Source organism: Alligator mississippiensis, chromosome 11 (genome assembly GCF_030867095.1).
Source record: "Alligator mississippiensis isolate rAllMis1 chromosome 11, rAllMis1, whole genome shotgun sequence".
NCBI classification, from domain to species: Eukaryota; Metazoa; Chordata; order Crocodylia; family Alligatoridae; genus Alligator; species Alligator mississippiensis.
The window spans coordinates 18,931,953-18,954,196 of record NC_081834.1 but is presented as its reverse complement, the minus strand read 5'-3'; the positions used below and the strand labels follow the sequence as shown (position 1 = coordinate 18,954,196).

The 22,244-nt window shown below is 40.7% G+C and overlaps 1 protein-coding gene across 2 annotated transcripts in view; it reads left to right on the top strand.

Moving 5' to 3' along the window:
- TRPM7 (transient receptor potential cation channel subfamily M member 7) overlaps window positions 1-22,244 on the top strand; it is a 112,821-nt gene that overhangs the window by 16,538 nt on the left and 74,039 nt on the right. Inside the window, exon 1 of one of the 2 annotated variants that reach the window (XM_019477451.2) lies at window positions 18,617-18,687. The exons of the other annotated variant lie outside the window; for it this stretch is intronic. Within the exon in view, the coding sequence (XP_019332996.1) occupies window positions 18,640-18,687 (48 nt within the window). The 5' untranslated portion in view covers window positions 18,617-18,639. Of the gene's footprint in view, window positions 1-18,616; window positions 18,688-22,244 lie in introns of those variants that run through there. 2 annotated transcript variants of the gene reach the window in all.

Sequence of the window (22,244 nt, the reverse complement as noted above, 5' to 3'; positions counted from 1 at the left end):
TCGGGCCATCTGTCAAGGGTTGGGGCTACTCTTGTGGTTCTTTACAGCTCATTTTCAAGTGATCCTTCACTTGAAATAATTGCCTGCTCCTGCCCTAACCTGTGTGCTGGATCTGGTTGTGTGCCAGCCTGACTTCACTCACTGGCCCAATTGCAAGCCAGCACGATCTGGTGTGCAGGGCCAAGTCATGCAGCCTGTGGGGCTCCCTAGGCGGGGGTTTGGAGATTTGGCAGCAGGGAAGCAGCAGTTAACACTGCTACCACTCCCCCACTGCTAAACTTCTGGACCTGGGGGATGGATAACATGGGTCTAGGCTGCAGAGGTTGAGGACTGGCTTATCTCCACCTTCTCTATAATTTCTCTTCAAGGTATCTTCAGATTTGTTATGAAATCCCTGGCTCACTCTTGTCTTCTCCAGACTAAATAGTCCTAATTCTTTAAGCTGTTCCTCTTAAGTCGTGCTTCCCTATGCCTTGTTAGAGAAATGAAGTGATTTACCTTGTTTTATTCCTATCCTTTTGTTGTTTTTTTCTATTTAAAATGTATCTGTTTCAGAGTCAGGGACTGTCTCTCTGTTTGTAGAATGCCTAGCATAATTGAACCCTGACCTAATTTGAATCTTCTAAGATATCCATGTAATCCAAAGACTCGGTTACAGAAAATGTGCTTAAAACAATAGAATGTGGGCCTAGAAAGGTCTGTCTATCCCATGCAACGAATTGTATGTGGTCTTTAGATTTATAGAAACAGCAACAAGCACCTGTATAAACAATATAGGCACCTGTGACGCACACTTCAATCAAAGTAACAGTGACCTATTCATGCAACAGTGCTAAAGAACCAATCGGAACAAACAACCCCCCATCCAATCAGCAAACCAAAATCGACAACACTGGACATGTGCCAGAATGTTCTGTTTGTCCCATCATGGAGGTGAAGTCACTAAGAATGTGTCCATCTTTTTGCATTACATTTTGTATGTTATGGTACCTTTTTTTTGATTATTTTCTGACTGTCCTAAATAACAATGGGTTGGAGGAGATGCTAAACACACAGCTTTTATGGTGAACTTGTTTAGATACTTTTTAAAGATTATGGTTTCAAAAGCCATAGTCTGGCTGTTGTTGACTTTTTTCTTTCTGTGATGTTGGTGTGTCCAGCCCCTTACCAAATTCCAGTAGATTGGACATCTAGAAGAGACAAATAAGACAGCAATCAGAGTCTGCTGAGCAAAATTATTAGTGTCCTTAAGTTTTACTTAAGGTTTGTATACCAAGTATGTTTTAAAAAAAAAAAGAGAGGAAAAAAAAGGCATTTCTGATTGGGATACCAGATATTGTGAACCTTAACTCAAGCTTGATTCTGGCCTTGAGAATTATAAGAGTTAAAAGTAGTATTGCCTTCAGGGTTTCTGTTTCCTATATTTGGAGAGAGAAGCTTAAATTGAGAGAGAGAAACCTGAGGTCTAGAACATTTACTTAAATATGCTTTTCATGCCTAATCATGTAACTTTAAGATCTGCATCTTAAGCACAAACCATTGGAAGTCTTAATAAAGACAGATGGTAATACCGTATAGCCAGAGTACATAAACAATAATAAGTGAAAATTGTCACTTCTGTTTTGGCCAAGATATAAACTTTGCATTGATTCAGACAACTCTGTGCATGTATTCTGTCTTAAAATGGATGTGATGTTAATACTTTTGCATAACCTTCTGCATATTGTTATGATATTGTTTGGAACGTAGCATTTGTGTTGAATAAAGTAATACTCTTCACAGAATATTTATTATGTATGTAATTGACCAATATTTTGGATATATTTCATGAACAAATATTATGTAGGTTTGCTAAATATTTAGTCTTGATGTGCTGCCAAAGTGAATAACTGCTTAAATATGAACATGGTGACCACGTTCTGTGGCAAATCTGGGACCTCTGAGTCAAAGCTTGGTAGGAAAAGGGTAGAACCAATTTTAGATTTTTATTGCTGTCTGTCTACCTAGGTGATAGTTATTGCTGTGGAAGTGACAAAGAAACAGTTTATAGAGGGTAAGCTGTATGCTCTGCATAACTGCCTGTGTTCTTGACTTTTTTTCCTCTGCTTTCAATAAGTGAACATGTAGTTTGTCATGGTCTTTAAAGCCTGTATATAATATGCAAGAATCTTCTTCCTGAGCTTCTCCCTTTATTTAACAGATATTTTAGCTGTCTTGCCAGACTAAACAATATTTTGTCCACTGGGATGACTCAGCCTTTTTAACTGATCATGGCTCATTTGGTGAGTCAAGGGATTTCTCAGGCTCTCATAATCCTGAAAAGGGTTTTATGTTCTCTGATTGGGGAACTAGATATGCAGCCTGGGGACTTATGCTCCCCTTGGCAGTTTATAAATAAAGAACTGGATAAAAGTAACACCGACAGGGATTTGCTTATTTCACTGTAAATTAGAACTAGTCAGACCTAGATTTGAATCAGTAGTCAGTAATTAATTTGTATAAACCTTGCATTGTCAGTAGCAGTGCTTGTGTGTACTGTTGAAGGATTGTACATTATAATCCAATGAAATTGAAGGCACTTCCAGCCTTATGAACGTGGATTTGTGGATAAAAATGAATGGCATTAAGCTTCCATGAAATATGAGATGCATCATGTGGCTCTTACTCAGGGCTGGGCAGATATGGCCCACAGGCTGGATCTGGCTCACCAAGGGATTTTATCCAGCCCACAGTGGGTCTGTTGACCCTGCCAGGCACAGGGGGCAGCCTGGGCTGTGGTACATGTGGCTGGTTCTGTTGCTTTGTCCAGTGCACCCAGGCCAGTCTAGTAATCTACCATTTCATGGAGCTTTGGTGAGTTGCTAATGTGGGGGAGGGGGGGAGTGACCCAGCCTGCAACAGCTCACCAAAACTCCCGAAGTGGGCCCCCAGCTCAAATAATTACCTACCTTTATTCTTGCAGTTCATAATTTTAAAGGTTCATGGTAAACTATAAACCTTTTATAGTAGTCTCCAAGGAAACATGGACAAGACTTTATGTGAGACCTTGAAAAGCTGCTAATGGGATTAGAGGCCCAACTTCCAGGGGAAAGTAAAACTTAAGTACATTTCCAAAGCCAGTTACAAATCATGACAGTCAAGCAAATTCTTTCTTATATATCTAGGTTTTTAAGTAATAAGCTGTCTTATCAGAAACCAATAAAGATGAAGACATTGGCCAAACCAGCTGTTGGTTATCTTTTTGGGAAACAAAAGATGGCATTTTCAAAAACACTTCAGTGGCCAATAATTACCTACTTTATATTTTCTTAAATTTTACATCTTATTGTTTTAAAATAAAAATCATTCTAGAAGTGGATAAAATAGCCAGTTTGCTATAGGAGAGAGAAAATATTGTGTTCCACTTGAAACTTTGATAAGGATTGTGCACTAGTATGAGAAATGTAGAACTCTGGTCTTGGTAGGCTGGCACAATGACATGGGAGCCTAATCTAATAATTTCTCTTATTAATTATTTGATCTTACCTATAGTTGTATATTATGCCATTACTATCCAAGTAGCAGCCCATGGGCTGCATGCAGCCTGCAGACATTTAAATCATGGTCCCCAGGCTCCTGTGTAGTTGCCACTTTCCCCATTGGTCAATAGCAGCCAGAGTCTTTGTACTCCTGCTCCCTTCTCTGGCTGCTGTTTTGGCCCTCATGCTCGAGGGCAGGGTAGTGTAGTAGCATGGTAAGCTGTGGGTGAGTCTGGGGCATGTGGTGCATCAGGGGGTGGGGTGGCTTAGGGGTATGCAGCTGTATGCTGCAGTAGTGGAGTGCATAATGCAGCAGAGGGATGCTCATATAATGTAGTGGGGGCCTGTGGGCAGTGCATAGTGCAGCAGGGGGCAGAGGGTTGCAGCTGTGCAGTTTAGTGGGCTAGGGGTCGTCTTGGGTTTTGTGGTGCACTGTGGGGTTTGCAGGTGTGTGGTGAGGGGGGTTGTGGGCATATGGTGCAGAGATTTTGTGGGGATTCATCCATTTGTTGTGTGGCCATGGGGTGGGGAGGGAGGGGAATATGGCCCTGGTGCAGTCCCCACTGGTGCAAGCTATGCAGTATGTGCAAGGTTACTAACTCAGTCTGCATCTTCCTCTGCCCCTCAAAAATCTGGCGTGACATGTGCCTCCCCATGTCTCCCCTCCCTGGGAATGTGTACTATGGTGGGGAACCAGCCCTTGGCCACTCTCCTGCCCCAGGTGAGCCACCTGTGCCTCTGTCACACTCCTTGGCTGGGCCCTGTAGCCACACATTCCCACTCGGGCCCTGGGCACCACCTCGGCTGGGCAGTGCCTCTAATCCCAGCTGCCAACTTTGCCCAATCTCCTCCCTCACCATGCCCCACCCTATGGCCTTACCTGCAGGAAGCTGGGGGTGCTGCTTTCCACTACTGCCTGGGCCTGTATTGCTGGCCACATATATGCCTACAAGGTTTCCCATGGTTTTCTCCTTCAAAGGAGTTAATCTACATTTTTCCACAGGAAACAGAAAGCCTGGATCCCTGCACATGATACTGGAACCATAGTTGAGTGTGTCAAGGGGATTCTGGGACAAATGCCGTCCTGGAGTCCTTCAGCCTGAGATCACCATGACTCAATACCGGTTTCCCTTGCTTTATGCTGTACATGCTTTCCTGGAAAACAGCCCATAACTCAACTTCACCTAAAGGGAACCCACTTTACAATGTAACAAATAGGGATACAGTCCAATACCTTGACTGCACTGACCCCCAGACCCATTTCTACCACTTTTACAAGACAACTTTGGTACTTGCTGACAGCAGACAGTACACACAAGCACAGGGCACTATCATAATGGGGACGGCAAGTACAGAAATGTGTGTTGCAGACAACAAGTGAAGAGCACAGATCCACACGGACAGAGGCAACCCAATCCACACAGATCAGCCCATGTGGGGTCCTGCCCCCACTCCTATGGGCTCTGGACCTGAAGAAACTGCTGCACTGGTGGGGGTAGTGAGTGACTGGATGTGAAGCTGCCACTCTGCCCAGGTCTGCACTGCTGCTGCTCCTCTGCCTGGTTCCATGGGGCCCCTCAAAGCACAGGGCCCAGGGCCGTTGCCCTGATTTTTCTGCCCCCACGCCCCGGATGGCTCTGCACACAGGAGACCGTATTTTGGTGTGCATCACTCCCACAATGCACCACACAAAGCAGCCAATTGCAGGCTTTCACCACACTGATCTCATAAGAGTGAATTTACCTCACATGTAATGAATTTTTGGTATAAAAAGAGTCATTGCATAAGAGTGAATTCCCACATACAGAACCTTCAAAAAGCAAGGGAAACCTGTATTTATGTTTCAGGACTATCCTGCCCAATTAAGGATGGGTGGGAACCCTAGTTGGCAACCCTCAGCATGTGACCACTGGCTGCTTGGAAATTGGGCAGCCCTGTGTATACTGTTGCCTGTCATTCTAGTACCTTAGCATCTACTGTAACAACAGGGGCCTTTTGCAAGCATGCCACAAATTAAACCCTGCATTATGCCCAGGTACCCCATCCCCTTACCCTGCCCGATCTGCTGTTTTTGCTTTCTGCTCCCTATCTAATTTGCTTTGTGCCACAAGCAGAGGGTGCCCATGCCACCTGTAGCATGTCTCACAGGTCAGCCACCCTATGTTGTAACTACTTTGTTGTTTTTAAAGTTGAACTGAGTTACTGTAGCCGTTTAAGAAAATTGACAGTGTTCCTTTAGTACTCTAACTCTTTGTATTTGAATCACTCTGTAAACCACTTCTGAAACTCAAGCCATATGTGCAGAACTAATATTAAAGATTTTAACTAATATTAAAGATAATTCTTTAACTTGATTTTTTTACACTGCTTTTAGGAAGCGGTGTAGTGTCAAGATTTAAGATGGTGCTGTAAAGCATGTGGTTTATGAAATATCTGAAAAATAGTTAAGATTAAAACCACAAAGCACCATGCCATCTCTTTTTAAAAATTAAACCCTGAAGTTTTGAGTATGTGGGATTCAGATGGAAAAACCTGCTTTTAGCAAGATTTGACTGTTCCATCATGGGGGCGATGGAGAAATGTAAAAATCAGTGTGTAGTTTCTTTTATAGAAGTTTTCGGGAGGCTAAACTCATAGTAGTGTATTGTTTATGATAGATTTCCAGAAAAAAGTTATAAATAAATGTTTGTTCTTTTAAGTATGTATCTATCCATGGTACATATGTACCTACCGTGCCTGAGTTTGGACTCTTACAAATTTTATATCCTTTGTTGTATATGTACTCTGTGCTGCCTTCTATTTTTAAATTTTTCTTTTTTTTTCCTGTGTGAGGATGTAAAAGGTAGAGCAGCTATGGGCTTTCTTATACTGTCCTGCTAGTAAATGAGAGCTTAATGAATACTGCCAAATGTCTTTGGCATACTCTGCTTTGCTTATCAGTATTGCAGTGGGTATGGGAAAATGGTTTGAGGTCCCATCCAGGGACTTTGAACAGTTTTATGCCCATCTTACTCTAAAGTCGCTCATCTTCAGGAGGCCTGGGAAAGGTTATAGTGGCTGAAAAAATCCAAAGAAGCTAAACTTCGTTGGGACTGTTCTTCCCATGGTTTTGGACCATGAATTATCAAGCATTATGCCCAAAGTGCAGCTTGCTGATGCATGCTTTAACCATCACTTGAAGAAACTACCTCGGCATGGACCTCACTCTGTTCTTATGACCCACCTCTTTAGACTCCTTATTGAGGGCTCCTTTTACCAATTTAGCCTTAAAGGATGTTGTGATATGTGAATGACTTTCATTCTTGCTTTGTATTCTTTGTGCTCGATGCTGTTGTATGGGATACGTGCCTAGTCTAATAAACATAGTTCAGAAGATTTTGGGGTTTGCAAGCATGAGATGTGTATGCCCATATATTGGGATCCACCCTGACTACATCTCAAAGAACAAGAGTTGCTATAGAGCAGGGGTGGACACAATGGCAGATCTGGCCAGCAGTTGGTCTCCAGTTCCCAGCAGCCCCTGCCCACATGGCTGGGGGTGGTCTCAATGGAGACCCCAGCCACTGTGCTGGCAGGGTGCATGGCAGGGCAGGGGGCTGCTCAGGAGCCTCTGGGATCTTGTGGTGGGGCAGCTTGGTCTGGTGCCTGGGCACAATCATGATCTGCAGCCTGCACGCTCTGGGCAGGAGCATGCAGGCAGCAGATCATGGCTCTGCCTTGGATTGGGACCATGCTGTTACCGCCGCAAGGAGTTGGGGCAGAGCCGCGATCTGCTGCCTGCGCACCCCTGACAAAGGTTTTTTTAAGCCCCAAAGCTTGCCAAAATTTTTTTTTCCACCCATTTAAGTTGGTCTAATAAAAGATATCAGATTCACCCAAATAACCTTGTCTGCCTCTGTGTGCACACGTGCGTGTGTGCATGCATATATAGTGACCTTTCATTTTAATTATGGATTTGGGGGTTCTAGTCGGAGATTTTGCAATTTTTAATTAGAGAATTTGCAATTTCTTTTATCAGGGAAAACCAGGATCCCTGGACATTACAAAACCTCTTAAATGGAACATCCCAATATAACCTTGATTTCTATTGGTCAGACAGAAATGTTACTGATCACTACAATTTATACCTCTGGTTCTAGTCTGTGGTAATGGATAAAGTGCATGAATCAGATGCGTGTTCCATTTACAAAAGTGGAAGCTGAAAATAAGACTAGGATGAAATATACTGTGCAAATACCTTCATGGGAGTGGAGAGGTGATGACGATGCAAACTAAGAGGTGCTTGTGAGGGATAGTGCACATCACGCTGGTTAAGATTTGTTTTAGTTAACTTATGAATAATGTTTCATTAAAGAAGTGTGCTTTGAAAAAGGACATTGACTGTTGAAATATGGCAACAATATGCAGAAGGAATTACCAAAGGATAGTAGAATAAATGTTGCGGCCCAGAAAGAGAGGTGTTAGTGAAAGGTATAGTCAAACAGCTTGCTCTCGGCAAGGAAAATATTACAGGAATGATAGATAAATAAAACATAGCTACTATTTGCTGTACAAAACTTATTTTTAGGGGTGCACTGATATAAAAGGAGAAGTGATGTTACTTGGTGTTTTTGGTTGTTGTAGCCCATAATTATGGCCGTATGCCCAAAACACCTTGGCGAGCATAGTCTGGTCCCCATGCCCCACCATCAGCCTGAGCCCATGGCAAACTACAGGTCTTGGTAGGCAGCAGGAGGGGAAGGGGGTGCTGGGGAGCAGTTGCAGGGCACTGCGCTTAGGAACAAAGGGACCGTTATATGCTGCTGCTGCCGTGGCAATGCTATGCATGCAGCAGGGGTCTGAGCACCGGGGCTAATGTGGAGACGTTGGGCTACACAGGGGCAAGGTAAGGTGTCACACAAGGGACATCCCAGTCTGCTGGGCATCAGGCGCCTTTGCAAAAGCGGCATCTCTGCAGTGGATGCAGGAGCTCGGCTGCATGGAACCTGCTGGCACTGACACAGCAGTGTGCTCTGGGCTCCAAATGTGCCTAGCGCCACTGTCCACACTAGGGTCTGTCCCACCTGCTCAAGGTGGCAACACAGGTTGTGCGGGAAGTGGGTAGGAGCTGGGGGTGGGGCAAGGGGATGACTTTCATGGGAATAAGGCGGTAACCACCTTCCTCAGCAAGGGCCAGAGCAGGCAGGAAGCGCGTGTGTGTGTTTATAAATGCAAAACAAATTAACAAAAAGATTTATTTATGTCAGTAGTTTAAAATGCCTTGCACTATTACTGAATATTGGTTATTGGATCGGCATTGGCCAATATGGTTGGTTAATCTTTGGCTATCAGTAGTGGCCAAGAAAGTCTTTATTGGTTCACCCCTACTTTATTTCTTTGTTACCAGATCCTCGCCTTTCTTTTGTTTTATCTGTTTTTGTCAAAAATAAAGATTATAAATTCTTTGGAGCAAAGAATCCCATCCCCCCCAATATTTAGTGTCAATCTCATTGGGTCTTAATTCCTTTGTATAGCATCTAGAGGCACTACATTTTTTGTTTCGTTTCATTGTTTAAAAAGTTTGTGAAGGGCTATGATATTGAGCTTAATGGAAAAGTCAATAGGAATCCCTCAGATGCATTTTTAGAAGGCTAATTGTTTTTAGCTTAACATTAGGTGATCCAAAGAGAAGCATCTACTATATACAAAAGTAGAACCAGGAGCAACTTACTTTTTTCCTATTTTTGTTCTTGTATCATTCCAGATACTATTGATCCTGAGTGCAAAAAAGTAAGTTAGAAAACAAAACTTGATTTCAGAGAAAATTGTTTTCTGAGACTAATTATGTCAACCTAAGGTCAGCCAAGATCATCCCTCCTGCAAGTGCCACCAGTACACCAGGTCTGCTTGGTAAAAACCTGTGGGAGGTCACTCACAGCAGTTGCTCCTCTGGAATTTCCCTCCTTGAGGCTAGAGCCCAACCTTAGACATCTTCCAGAATCATCATAAGACCTTTCTATTTGAGAAGGTATTTAACATAAACCTAGACTGCAATATTGTTTAGGGGGGTTTCTACTTTTATGTTGATAGTCTAGCTCCCTGTTGTTTTGTTTCCTTGTTATTCTCCTATTTTAGAAATTATTTTATTCTCTTACTGTAAGCTTTCCTGAACCTTCGTGGGGGAGGGCAGCATATAAACCAAATGAACAAATGAATAAATAAGCTTATTAGTAACTATATCTAATTTTTGGATACTTAACTTTCAACACTTTTATTCAAAATCAAATTCAAAAGAGTCCATTTCAGAATTCAGTTTACATTCAATGCTTTTTTTTTATCTTTCTGAAATTGGTAAACTGCATACTTGAGTGTTACCCTATAAAGCAGTGGTTTTCCAACATTCTTAATGTCACAGAACCTTTTTTATATTACTTCTGTCACAGAACCCCTACACCTGAGAGCTGGCTGAGAGCTGGGCAGAGCCAGGTGACCCAGCTCAGCAGTGGTGGGGCGGTGCCTCCGGGCTTGCTCTACCATTATCCCAATCTCTTTGTGGAATCCCAGTTTACCTATTGCAGAGATCCAGGGTTCCACAGAACATGGTTTGAAAACCACTGAACACATAATATGAACTTGGTAATGTAAGCAATCTCTTAAATAATCAACTTCTCTCTATCCCTTGTATAGGTAGCGCATGCATATTTTTAGGTTAACATTGGAAATTTGACGATTTTGATATGGTCAGGTCCCTAGTGGGGGCGAATCGGGGTGACCACCCTGGGCCCTGCACTTTGGGGGGCCTCGTGGAGTTGGGCAGAGCGGCGTGGCGACTCTGCTGCCAACTTCACGTTCAGCCACTTGCCACCCTGCTTCTCCACCAAATCCACCGCCAGCTTCCTTGCATCTGGGGGCGGGGCCCTGCACAGGCTGATTTGCCCCAGGCCCCACACCCTACTTGGGGCACCTCTGGATATGGTAATAATACTTGTCTCGACTTAGCAGAAGTAACATCTGCTTTGTATTTGGGTGGGTATTAAACCTTTGCTTTATATGAAAAACACCATGCATCTGCTGCACAACTTCATGTAATCTGTGTAAAGATTGAATCATCTGTAGAATACCAAAGTTTGTTTGTTTGTCTGTTTTTGAATCTAGGCCAAAAATTTGCCATCAATGAGGATCCATAACTTTTCAATAAAAATCAAGTGATATTTGTCATCCTGAATTTTTTACTCGGTGTCTTCTTGCATCTAAAACTGGTAAATGGATCTGGTTAGTGAAGGTTGTGTTAATTGTACAAAAGAACTTGACAGAATAGTACCTACTTTGTCAAAAACAAAAATCTTTGTGAAACAGGTTAGGAGTTTTACTGCTAAACACTTTCATGTAGAACAGGATTGTCAACAGGAGACTTTCAAAAAAATATTACTTCTTGTGTTAAAGGAGCCATTGGTATGCTGAAGATACTGATCTTAGTTAAATTGTTATTTAGCTTGAGCTGTGCTTCTGAATCTGTTTTACTGTTCAGATTTTTGTTGTTGTTATAATGACTTCTAATAAGATAAACAACCTAGCTTATTTTTTAATGTTTTTATTTTGGTGAACGAGGCTATTTTTGATGGAACATATTTTCATATGAAAAATATCAACCTGCTCAACTGTTCTGCTCCCATAAAAGTAGAGCTGTTAAACTAGGCAAATGGTTTAATGTAGAACAGGATCTTCAGCATAGCATTGGTTCCTCTTATGCAGAACAGGATCTCTGTCTACTTGAGCTATGGATTCTTTGAAAAAGGGTTCGTCCACATGAAAATATGCCATGATTCTAGTTGATGACTTACTTTTTAAGAACAAACTTTCTCATAATTTAAACCAGTAAAGTTTTCTCTCATAGACAAGGCCAGGGGTTGTTTTTGCATGTGGGAAGGAGGTAGGAAACCCTGAAAATTTAATACACAAACCCATTGCATTATTTATTTTGAGTTTTTTATATACAGCAAAATTAATCCTGAAAAATTATCAACTATATGCTGGGTCCTATTACCAGAGAAAGGAATTAACAATAGCTTAACCAATGTGTGTCACAAACATAACTGCCAAAATAAAAGGTCTAGGGACAGACGTTACACACAAACCAGTTTAAGCAATCAGAAACTAGTTCAAACCTGTAACAGAACAGATGTTTAGTGTATATAAACCAGTTTGAAAATGGCTGAAACCAGTTTGAGATAAACCTGATTGAATGTAGTATCAGACTTAACTGATTTGGGTCAAACCAGTTTATGCAATGTCTGTCCCAGACCCCTTCCTGGTTTAAGTTAAATCAGAGTCCCCCAGAATCCCAGATGCTTTGCTGGGTGGGGCTGTGCTCTGTGCTCCAGCCCAGCAAGACTGGCCCCTCCCCTCTGCTTCCTGGCTACAGCTCCAGCAGAGACTGCAGAAAGAACAGGGTTTGCCTGTCTTCCTCCTGCCTCCCCCTCCCCCCCCAGTTCAAACATTCCCCCAGCCCTCTGCATTACACAGATACCTCTCAGTATTAGCTAGCATACCACATGCTGGCTTCAGTCTGTGCTGTGGGAGACAGGACAAAGGCAGACAGCACAGCGTTGGCTTAGGGCTTTTTGGAGCTAATCAACAGGTAGCTGGTAATGTCCCTTCGTTCCTTCCTTGGAAAAAGTTGTTTAAGAGCTTGAACTAATGAAGACAGGCTTTTGTTTTGTTTGTTGGGCTGATAAATGCTGACAGCTCCCTGTGTAACTCCCTGCTCTGTAACTAAATGCTCTGTTATCAAGGGGTGCAGGGAGAGGGACCCTTCCCTAATCAGAGTGTCCTGCCAGGGCCTGGCCAGGCTCCCCCTCAGATCTGCACTGTAGAAGGGGAAGGGAGGGCTGCTCTAGCATCCCCCCAGCTTCTAGCCTGCCACTGCAAGCATGTGCCAACGTTTCCTTGGTCCAGAGGGGATGTCTATACAGTTACAAACCAGTTCAGCCTAGCCAGGTTGGACTAACGTGCAAAGATTGAATCATTTCAGGTTCAGGCTTTTTGAACGTCTGTCCCTAGGCAAGGTGCAAGTCTTCCAGCATCGTGTTACCAAATCAGCAGACTTATAAAACTTTTAAAATGTTTTGAAAGGTACAGTGGATGCAATGAGTCTGGCCTGTGGTTAAGAGATGGGTGGATGGAGTTTTTCATACTGGGCATAGAAAGGTTGGCATCTCTCTTGCAGAGCGGATCAACAGTTGTGTGCGAGGTGGTTGTGCTAGTAATCCAATGTGTATTTCTAGCAGTGGAAATGTAAACTGCTATTTATAAAACAAAATATAAAATGTATAGAAAAACCTGATACATAACAGTGTCTCTGTGTGTGTATATTAGATAAAGTTCACTTTTGCTTAGCATACTTATTTTAGTTTGCATGCGAGCTGGATTTGCAAAGTCGTATCATTATCTTGGATTTGCTTATTTGTTTGCTTCTAATATCTGCTAATACGTCATCCTTAACACTTGCCCATTTCATAATCTTTTATTAAGGAAAATGACAACTAACTTTATTTTCATTGCATGATACTTTAAATGAGTCCATATCTGGATTTTTTTATTACGTGAATTATTTTCTTTCTGTTGAAGCTTTGCTATGGATCTACATAGCAGTTGTTTTTGTCTTTGTCTTTTTTTTTTTTTTTGCTTTGGGTTTTTTTCTTTAGGTATTACAAATATCCATATACATTTTTTGTAAAAGCAAAAGGGATTTGTTGATTTAAAAAAAAAGTTATTTCTTGTTAACATGTTTTTGTCAGATTTCATGGTATTCTCACTGATATGAACCAAGAATAGATTCATTCCTTGGTGCATATTTTTGGGTGCTCTTTGAACACTTCTTTCCTTCAACAGGAAATTCAGAGAGATTTTTTTTTTTTTAATATAGCTTGTAATACTAAACTCTCTCTCTTTTTTGTTGTTTTATTTTGTTTTCTTTCTGTTTTCTGTTCTGTCTGAAAAACTGGTAATTACAGAGGTATGTAATTTTAAATTGCACAGAAAGCAAGTGAATCAAACGTCCGTCGGGGTTTGCTGGAGCCAAGACTTTAAAACAAACTTTAGCAAATGTATAGTGTCAAACCTCCTACTATTCCTTTCTTCCTAACCTCCCCATCATTTCCAACCCCCTCACACCCCCACCCTCTCTGCCCTCTCCCAGCTGCTTGTTTTCCTTCTGAAAATGAATTGTATTTTGCAGGCTAGAATGAAGTATAAAAGGTTTGAATTTTCCATGGGAAATGTGTATACATAAACCTCTCTTTCAAATACCTTGTCCCTAATTTAAGATGGCTTAAAATAGTTCATCTCGTGTTGGCATACATGCATGGGCCACTTTGAAGTTAAATTGTATTAAGCCTTGATTTTTCCAGACTGTAGGATTCTTGTTCTGTTTCTGTTCAAGTACTCTGAATACTTTTAATGTCTTGCTCAATCCTTACAATGAGTAAGATATAGTTATGTTCTCTTACTATCTTGCAGGGAAAAAAAATTATAAGGATAATAAGCTACTTACATATATGAACTTAATTGCTATCATCCACATCCCGGCTGTCCTTTTTTTAAATGTATGTAAATGGTGACAGAAATACAGGTTGTTTTGGAATTTCTGCATTCCAGTTATTTCTTTAGGAGTACAGTGCACAGTGAGATGTTACAGTCAGTTGGGTAGGGATCATGATTTAGTCCCATGATGGTAGCATATGTCTGACTACTGAACTGCTTTTTTTTCTTTTTTGTTTAATTAGGCAACCTCTTGGAAATAAATTTGTAGTGAACTCTTCTTGTCAGGAACAGTCAAACTAAAAGATAATCTTGATGACCAGCATTTTATTAAAATTACCTTATAGGATAGATACATTTTACTTTGCAATAATCAGTTGTAGAAGATTAACATGTAAAAAAACTAGTTCATACATGGTCATGACTGCAGAAGTCATACTACAAATCCATTAGACCCTGTTTTCAGTCATTCAGATATTTCATTGCTGAAATTATCTATGGTTGTCCTCTGCCCAGGAACAAATTCATTTTGTAAAGTTGTAGGGAGGGTGCAGGAGTTGAGTTTGCATTCAAACTTCAAATGAATATATGGAGGTGCAAAGCATGAATACCATGGATGTCTTTTTGCATGCAAGTAGTAGGTTTTTCAATGTTGTTCTCTGCTGCCAGGCTTATAGTGATTAAGGATTTCCCACCTTGTAGAGCACATGCTACAGAGACTTACTATCCAAAAACGAGCTAGTCTGCAGGTGCCTTGCAGAAACAAAATGCTGGGCTTGAACAGTGCAGGGTGATTTCTGTGTTGGGGGTCATCATGCAAGTAAACCTCAAGATAGAGTGGACTGATAGGTTTTAGAGGCTACTGTTTTCCAAGGAGATTTTTATTATTACATATATGCTTAGGTGAACAGAATGAAAGTACATGTAAATATATACAGAATTCATTGTTGTCCCATGGAAAATGTTACCGGCAAGGGAAAAAACCTACAAAACAAGATTAACACTTCTGCGTTCTGTTTTCTTTCTTTTTGGATATAAATATTAGGGCATGTGTTTAAATGTTGCTGCCAGAGTCCACGATAAAATTGTGAATTTATTCGACTGTGTAATCGAGCAGTCGTGCAACTCATTTTAGTGATTCCTGGAGGATACAAGCCCCAAAATGCACTTTATCTTGCAATGAGAAATGTGATGCTTTTTAAGAGTTGGGGTTTATACAAGATAGCAACTATTTCAAAGGAGGAATTTATCTAAAATAGGGGATCCTGTGATTTTTCTATGGAAACACCAGGCTCAGAATCCTTTGTGGGCAAGATTATATAAATAGGTTAGTGAATTTGGATGTTTAGTCAACACTTGTCCTTGCTGTTGTTTCATCCTCCAAATTCTGAACCCCCATTCTCTGCAAATGGGACCTTCTGAAACCCTGGGGTTTAAAAGATCACAATTTAAAGGAGTAATTTGAAATGGATTCTTAAATTTGATTTTGCTAGTTATCCTGTTCTGGTATTTAATTCCTAAAATAGATTAAAGATTTCTTAAGATGATATCTTTTATTGGACCAACTGTGTGGTTGAGATATAGCTTTTGAATACAAGGCAGCCTTCTTCAGGTCTGAGCAGAGCAATTCAAACGCAGCATGGTAAAGAACCAGTTTTAGGAGGGGTTGAGAGAAACTGCCAGGAGTGGCAGACACATAATTAGTCAAAGAAAAAAAAATTACTGGAAGATCAAGGCTTATCAAAAGGGAGGAGGGGTCATTCTCACCTTTCATGTGTGGAAAAAATTCAGCAGTCTGGAAAATAATTATTAAGTACTCATATCAGTGTTTTGTCCTTGGTTCTTAATGTCCAGCTAGCTTATGAATTTTGCCCCAAGTTTGTCTTTTGTAGATGTTAGGTCAATTTCCCTTGAGTATGAGGATAGTGAGGACAGAGGGGGAGTGATTGCTCTGCAAGAAATGTGTGCGTCTCTCTACTTTTTATATTTTTGCATTATATTATTATTAATAATCACCAAGCACAGGAAAAAAGCTGTGATCTACAGTTAGGCCCTCAGATACCACAACATCTGCGTTGAGGAAAATACTTGTGATGCCCGACTGGCCAGCCTAAAATCTGCCTTTAATGCAAGGACACTCCCATAGAGAAATAGACCATACATTTGAAAGAGCTATCCAGATACCCCAGAGTATCCTGCTACAGTACACCTGCAACCACACACCTCTCGTGGTCATCTACCACCCCACGCTGGAAGAATCAGAAGAATCATCAAACTACAGCATATACTTGACAAAGACCAGACCTTGAGAGAAATATTCCCAATGCCTCTGTTCCTGGTTTTCAAAATGCTCCCTAACCTTATCCCATCTCATCACCTGAAGCAAACTTCCCACTGCCCAGAAGACATTGTGGGACACAGCCTTGCTTTGGCAAGAAATGCTTAACTTGTCAGCACATCTCCTCTGCCATTACTATCAGCAGCCTCCATAAAACCATTAGAATCCATGGTTCCTACCTATGCTTTTTCCCAAAAGGTGATGTACCTGATGCAGTACACCAAGGGTCCCCATGACAACTGCATAGGTGAAACTAAACAGTAACTATATGCCAGAATGAGCTCTTGTGGAAAAGAAAAACCACTCGCACCATTAGAAGCACATTTCTCAAAGAACAACAACTTGCTCCCTGACCATACTATGGTCATACTAGAGAGAAATCTAGCTACATCTTTAGAAGGTGAATAAAAATGCATAAGCAGGCTGGAAACTAAGAAATTAAAGACAAAACATTGATACGTTGTATAGCACATTATAATTTTCCTGACTCCTGAATTTTTTCCGCACATGAAAGGTGAGAATGACGCCTCCTCCCTTTTGATCAGCTTGTTTTCTTTTTGCTAATTATGTGTCTGCTGCTCCTGGCAGTTTCTCTGACCCCCTCCAAAAGCTGTTCTTTACCATGGTGTATTTGGCTTGTTCTGCTCAGACCTAAAGAAGAATGTCTTGCATTCAAAAGCTTGTCTAACTGTATCCCAACCATATAGTTGATCCAATAAAGATATCACCCCTAAAAATTTTTGACTTGCATAATTTCTGGACCATGACTCTTGCTCTAAAATAGATTGTATGTTTCACTACTTTTTAGTTTGTATTGCACTTGTTAGTCAAACTTAAGATTTTCTGTACAGTTTGTTTTTTTTTTCTACTGAGCTTTCACATTTAAAATGCTTGTTATTGAAGTCCTGGACCTCATTAAAATCCATATGCCAAGAGTACTGTGGACCCGAAACACAACATTTATAGGGATATAGCTTATGGTGTGTTGGTAATCAACATCACTCTTCAATAGATGACTTGAAGTCAAGAAAACTGAAATATTTGATAGGGATATATTCTTCCAACAGTAGTATTAATGAGTGGTATTTATGGTTCTATGTTACTAAAATGCTTTTGAATATCACACTGTTAGTAGCCTATATTTTCAATTTAGAACACTGTATTGTGTCTTGTTCTTGAAAAATTCAATATGTATTCGCAGAATTATTGCAAACTGTTGTTTATATAACGAAAACCTAAAAAACTTTTTTTGACACCAATTTTATTTTGAAATATTGAGACTTATGCCACCAAAGGAAGTCTTTAATAATGCAACCTTATCCCCTGTTGCTTCAGACCCCTTGGCAAATTCTTATTTTTAAGCATAAATAGGCTAATAGAAGTCAACAGGAAGTAAGTTCTGTACCCCCTTGAATACTCTTGGGATCAGGGTTTTATACTTAATTTTATACAGTTGTGTAAACATCAAATATATTACCAATATTATTCAATGATTTAAAAAAAATTAAGAGTCAAGCCTTAGTGTTGCCTCTCAGTACATTTGCATTTTATGTATTTTTTCTCTATATGATTTTTGTGTGACAGTCTTTTATTCCATACTGAAAGTTGCAATTCATATTAGCCGTAAATTTGCATTTTAACCAAAGAAATGTACATTGTGTGTATTTTAAAATAAATGCCTTGAAAATCTCTTTAGTCCTTTTAACATTATTCAGAAAGAGCTTTTAACAGTTTTGAAATAGCTGTTCAGAAGTCTGAAACAGCATATTATCCATTAACAAATGAAAGGGGAGTCACTTCCGAAATAGGATCTCATTCTAGCAAAAAATAAAATGAATATTTTGCAGTCTTAAAAGTGCATATTTATAAGTGTAATTTGCTGTTCACTAAATCTTTCTGGCAGATTTATTTCATACTAATGCAAACTTTTGTTAGGAGGTCACATGGAACAGGAAAAGCGTTACCTGTGTAGAAAGTTGTTCAGATGAGTTGTTTGCTATTTCTCACTGTACACACACTATTTCTCATTAATCTGTTTCTTTCCCCCCCTCCCCCGACACACACAATCTTGTGTGTTAAACAGGTTGGCCTACCATTACGTTAAATGAAATTGGTTTTTTTTTTTTTTCTTTTTGAGACCTGATCTCATGCTGTACTTTGGCGGTGGCTTGTTGTTGTAACCTGCTATATTCAAAACCTTAAATTAAAGTTAACTGTGTGTTATAAAATTGGTTCTGCAAAGGAACCTGCTAGTGTGTTTCTACTATGGATTTTGGTAAAGGTAAAATAAGGAGTTCCTGGTATCTTGATCAGGTATTGTAGAATACTTCTTTTGGTATTTATTGCTATCTTGAAATCTAATTTTATTGCTAATAGCAAAAATTCCTAGCACTAAAGCAGCCATTGTGGAACTTGGATTAACTGTAAAAAAAAATAATTTACCTTCTGGAAAAAACGGTTCTTGCTTGACAATGAAACACATTTTTCTAGTCTTGAAATACTGTTATATGAACTACATTCAGCTAAGACTTGTTGAGATTTGAGATTTCCTAGGTAGTATTTATAAGTAATTAATGACACTTTTTTGTCATAGTTTGTGAAATGCTTTTAGAAAATTCTAATTTTCTGAGAGTGCTTAACCATTTTTAATGGATGTCATGGTGTGAAGATACCTATATTAGTTTAGTGAATCAGAGAATTCAGATTTAGTATTAATATTAAATAAAACATGCTGAAGGCTCATAATGTCTTTTGAAATTCCTTGGCAAATACTCAATACATTTCAAAATTCTGATTTAAGTTCCAAAACAGTGTGATTAGAGGATTGGGAATTGGGCTGTCATAATAATCTTATTTTCTCAAAAGATGTAACTTTTTTTTTTGTATGGTAGCACTAAAACATGCTCACTTCAGTCCTTGTCTATTGTGAAATAATGGTGTTTACCTTGGGAGTGTGAGATCTTATTTAAAAACATTTTTTTTTTTTGGAAGGATTTTCAGATATAAATTTTCTACTTTTAGATAAAAAGTGCTGAGTATCAGTGGAAGTCAGTCTTGCTAATAGTTGCAGTGAATGAGTGTTTTCTCAAACAAAGAAAGAGATGGTACTCTGGAAACATCAGATTCATTATCTCTCCATGCTCTTTCAGTTGTTTTATTATGTTGCAAACTCAAAATGAAAGGAAATAAAATTTGGAGTAAAATATAAAAAATATTACTTTAAAGTATGCAAATGTATTTTGTATTTCACAGTTCATATTTTTCTGGTTAATAGCAATACCATAGTGAACCATTGACAAATTTTCTAGAAGTGACTTCCTCTTGTTGCTACTATGTCTACCACCCATTCCAGAAAAAGAAAAAAATAACTAGGATTGATATTCCTTACAGGCAGAACTTTCCTACACACACGCATCCATGCGCACACTCTCGATTTTAATTTACCAGGAAAAATGGTGACTCTTCAAAAAACGCCCCACCCACCTTCAAAAAACAAACCTTAAATTATATTGCTAAACTGATTTGAAACAGAATCCAGAAATTTAAGTTTATTTTCACAACCAGTTGCTTAACCAGTTAAATTTTAATCCATTTTTCAGCCCTAATGAGTAAATTGTTTTTAATGTGTGTGTTTGGTTGTTTTTTTCTTGTATAGACTGTATTACAAAAGTACTTGCAGGTCACCTTGCTTTCCTATGTCAGATTGGGATTTGAATGGATTTGTGAGCTATAACAAGATTATAATTCTAACTAGACTTGTAAAATTACTTGAACCTGTAATGGGGCCTGAAAGTTGCAGGGGGGGGTCTCTCCCTTCGTAGCCCATTTGGGTTAAAGGTAAAGCACGAGGATTTTTTTTTTTAGTCTGAATCGGCAGAGCAGCATCAAGAGAATGTTTGTTCCAGTAAATTTCCATGTGGGAAGTTGCTGTGTTTCTGATCCCTTACCCCAAGAACCAGAGGGAGCCACCGATTATTCTTGTCAATTAAGTTTGACAAGTTGAATTGACAACGAAGAAAATATCTCCTTATTCCTTATCATGAGGCAGCATCTGCTCACCATTGCCCTTTTCTTGCCCTGGGCCAGCAGTTTCATCACTTTATCTCCTACCCCTCTGATTTATGATGTCTGACCCCTCTTGGTTGGCTTTTTACTAGAGGTGCACCAATACATGGGTCCAATATTAGGTCAGAACCAATATAAAGAAATTTGACTATCGGAAATTGGCTTTTTTGCATGATGTGGCCGATTAAATGCGTGCAGCTGCAGCGCAGCATGTAGGCAGTGAGGAGCACAGCCCGGCGGCTTGGAGAGCTGCATCCAGCTGGTAAACCTGTTGTGGTGGAAGAGGAGAGGGGAGGGAAAGGGGCATGTGGGGTGCAGATCAGGGCCTCTGTGGTGAGGGAGGGAGTAGGGCAGGGGCAGGTGCTGCTCAGCTGGGGTAGGTTGGGGCACAGGGAGAGGAGTGTGGCTTCTGCTGCTGCATGTACCCTGGGAGAGCATGGTGGGGTGTACCCCCCCAGATTTGCACAGGGCGGGGCAGGCTGCATCTGTGGCTGGGGCCAGGGGTTGGCTGGTTTGTGCTCAGGGCAGGCAGCAGCAGTGCTAGGAGGGGGATTTGGGGGGGGCTATAGAAAATTTTGGGGTGGCTGCAGCCTTTCCCTATAGCCCCCCTCCCAGCACTGCCGCTGCCTGCCCTGAGGACAGCTTGGCCTAGTGCTTGCTGGGAAGAGCCTGATGCAGCCATGGCTCATGCCCGCCCTGCCTCACACAGATCCCTCCCCCCACTCCCTCCCCATGCCTTGCAAGGGTGTGTGAAGCAGCAGGAAATGCTACATGGACAAGCCATGGCTTCATCCCATGCCCACCTGCCATGGCTGGGCAGTGCCTGCCCCAGCCCCAGCCTTCCTCCCTCACTGCAGGGGCCTTGATCTCCCCCTCTCCTCCCCTTCCCTTCTCCCTCCCCTTCCACCACAACAGACTTACTAGCCAGACACTGCTCCTCAAGCTGCTAGGCTGTGTATTGGAAATAGGATCGGTATCGGCCAATACGCCTCCATAAAAATCGGCTATCGGTATTGCCCCCCAGAATCTCTGTTGGTGCTTCCCTACTTTTTACCTATTCTCTCTTGCCATAGTCATCTGTTGGGAGGCTGAGGAAGTGAAGGACAACCCAGGTGCTGAAAGTATTTGGCTGGCTTTTTTCTTCTGTTCTCATGTCATTTTTTTGTTTAGCTCCTATATTTTTTCTTTTGTGTCTTAGAGTTGGCATGTTGATGTAACACTGATGGTTCAATAAATGTGTCAAACAAGTGTTTTTTTGGTGATAGCTTTTTGAAAAAAAATAATTATTTTATTGGCCCAAGTATATAATTAGGAGAGACGCTGGACAAACTGGTCCAAAGTGCTCAAAAGCTTGCCTAACATCTTTACCAAATCTGTTGGACCATTAAAAAAATATAACCAACCCAAATATAACCTGCCCCTCCAAAAACAACAAAAACAACAACCCCAGACTTTCTTTGTCTCTCTGTCTTAGTTCTTTTTTCTTTGTTTTTTAATACTTTTTCAATTTCAGTTCTGCCCACTTTTTCTACTTGGGTTTTTACCCTGTCTGACTTTTTGCTAACTCAGTTCCATTTTTCTGTCCCTACCCCCCCATTTCTGTGACATCGCCTCAGATTTTCCTTTGGTCTAATCTCTTCCATCCTACCTCCCCTTTTCATGGACACCTTTACTCATCTATCCTGAAAGTAGTACATTCTTCCCTGACCCTCTCGGTTATCAGAGCTGCTTTAGAAAAGAAGGGGTGGGGACAGGGTGGTAGCCTGGAGGAGCCTGTGGATTGGCCTGACAGATTCTGTATCCAG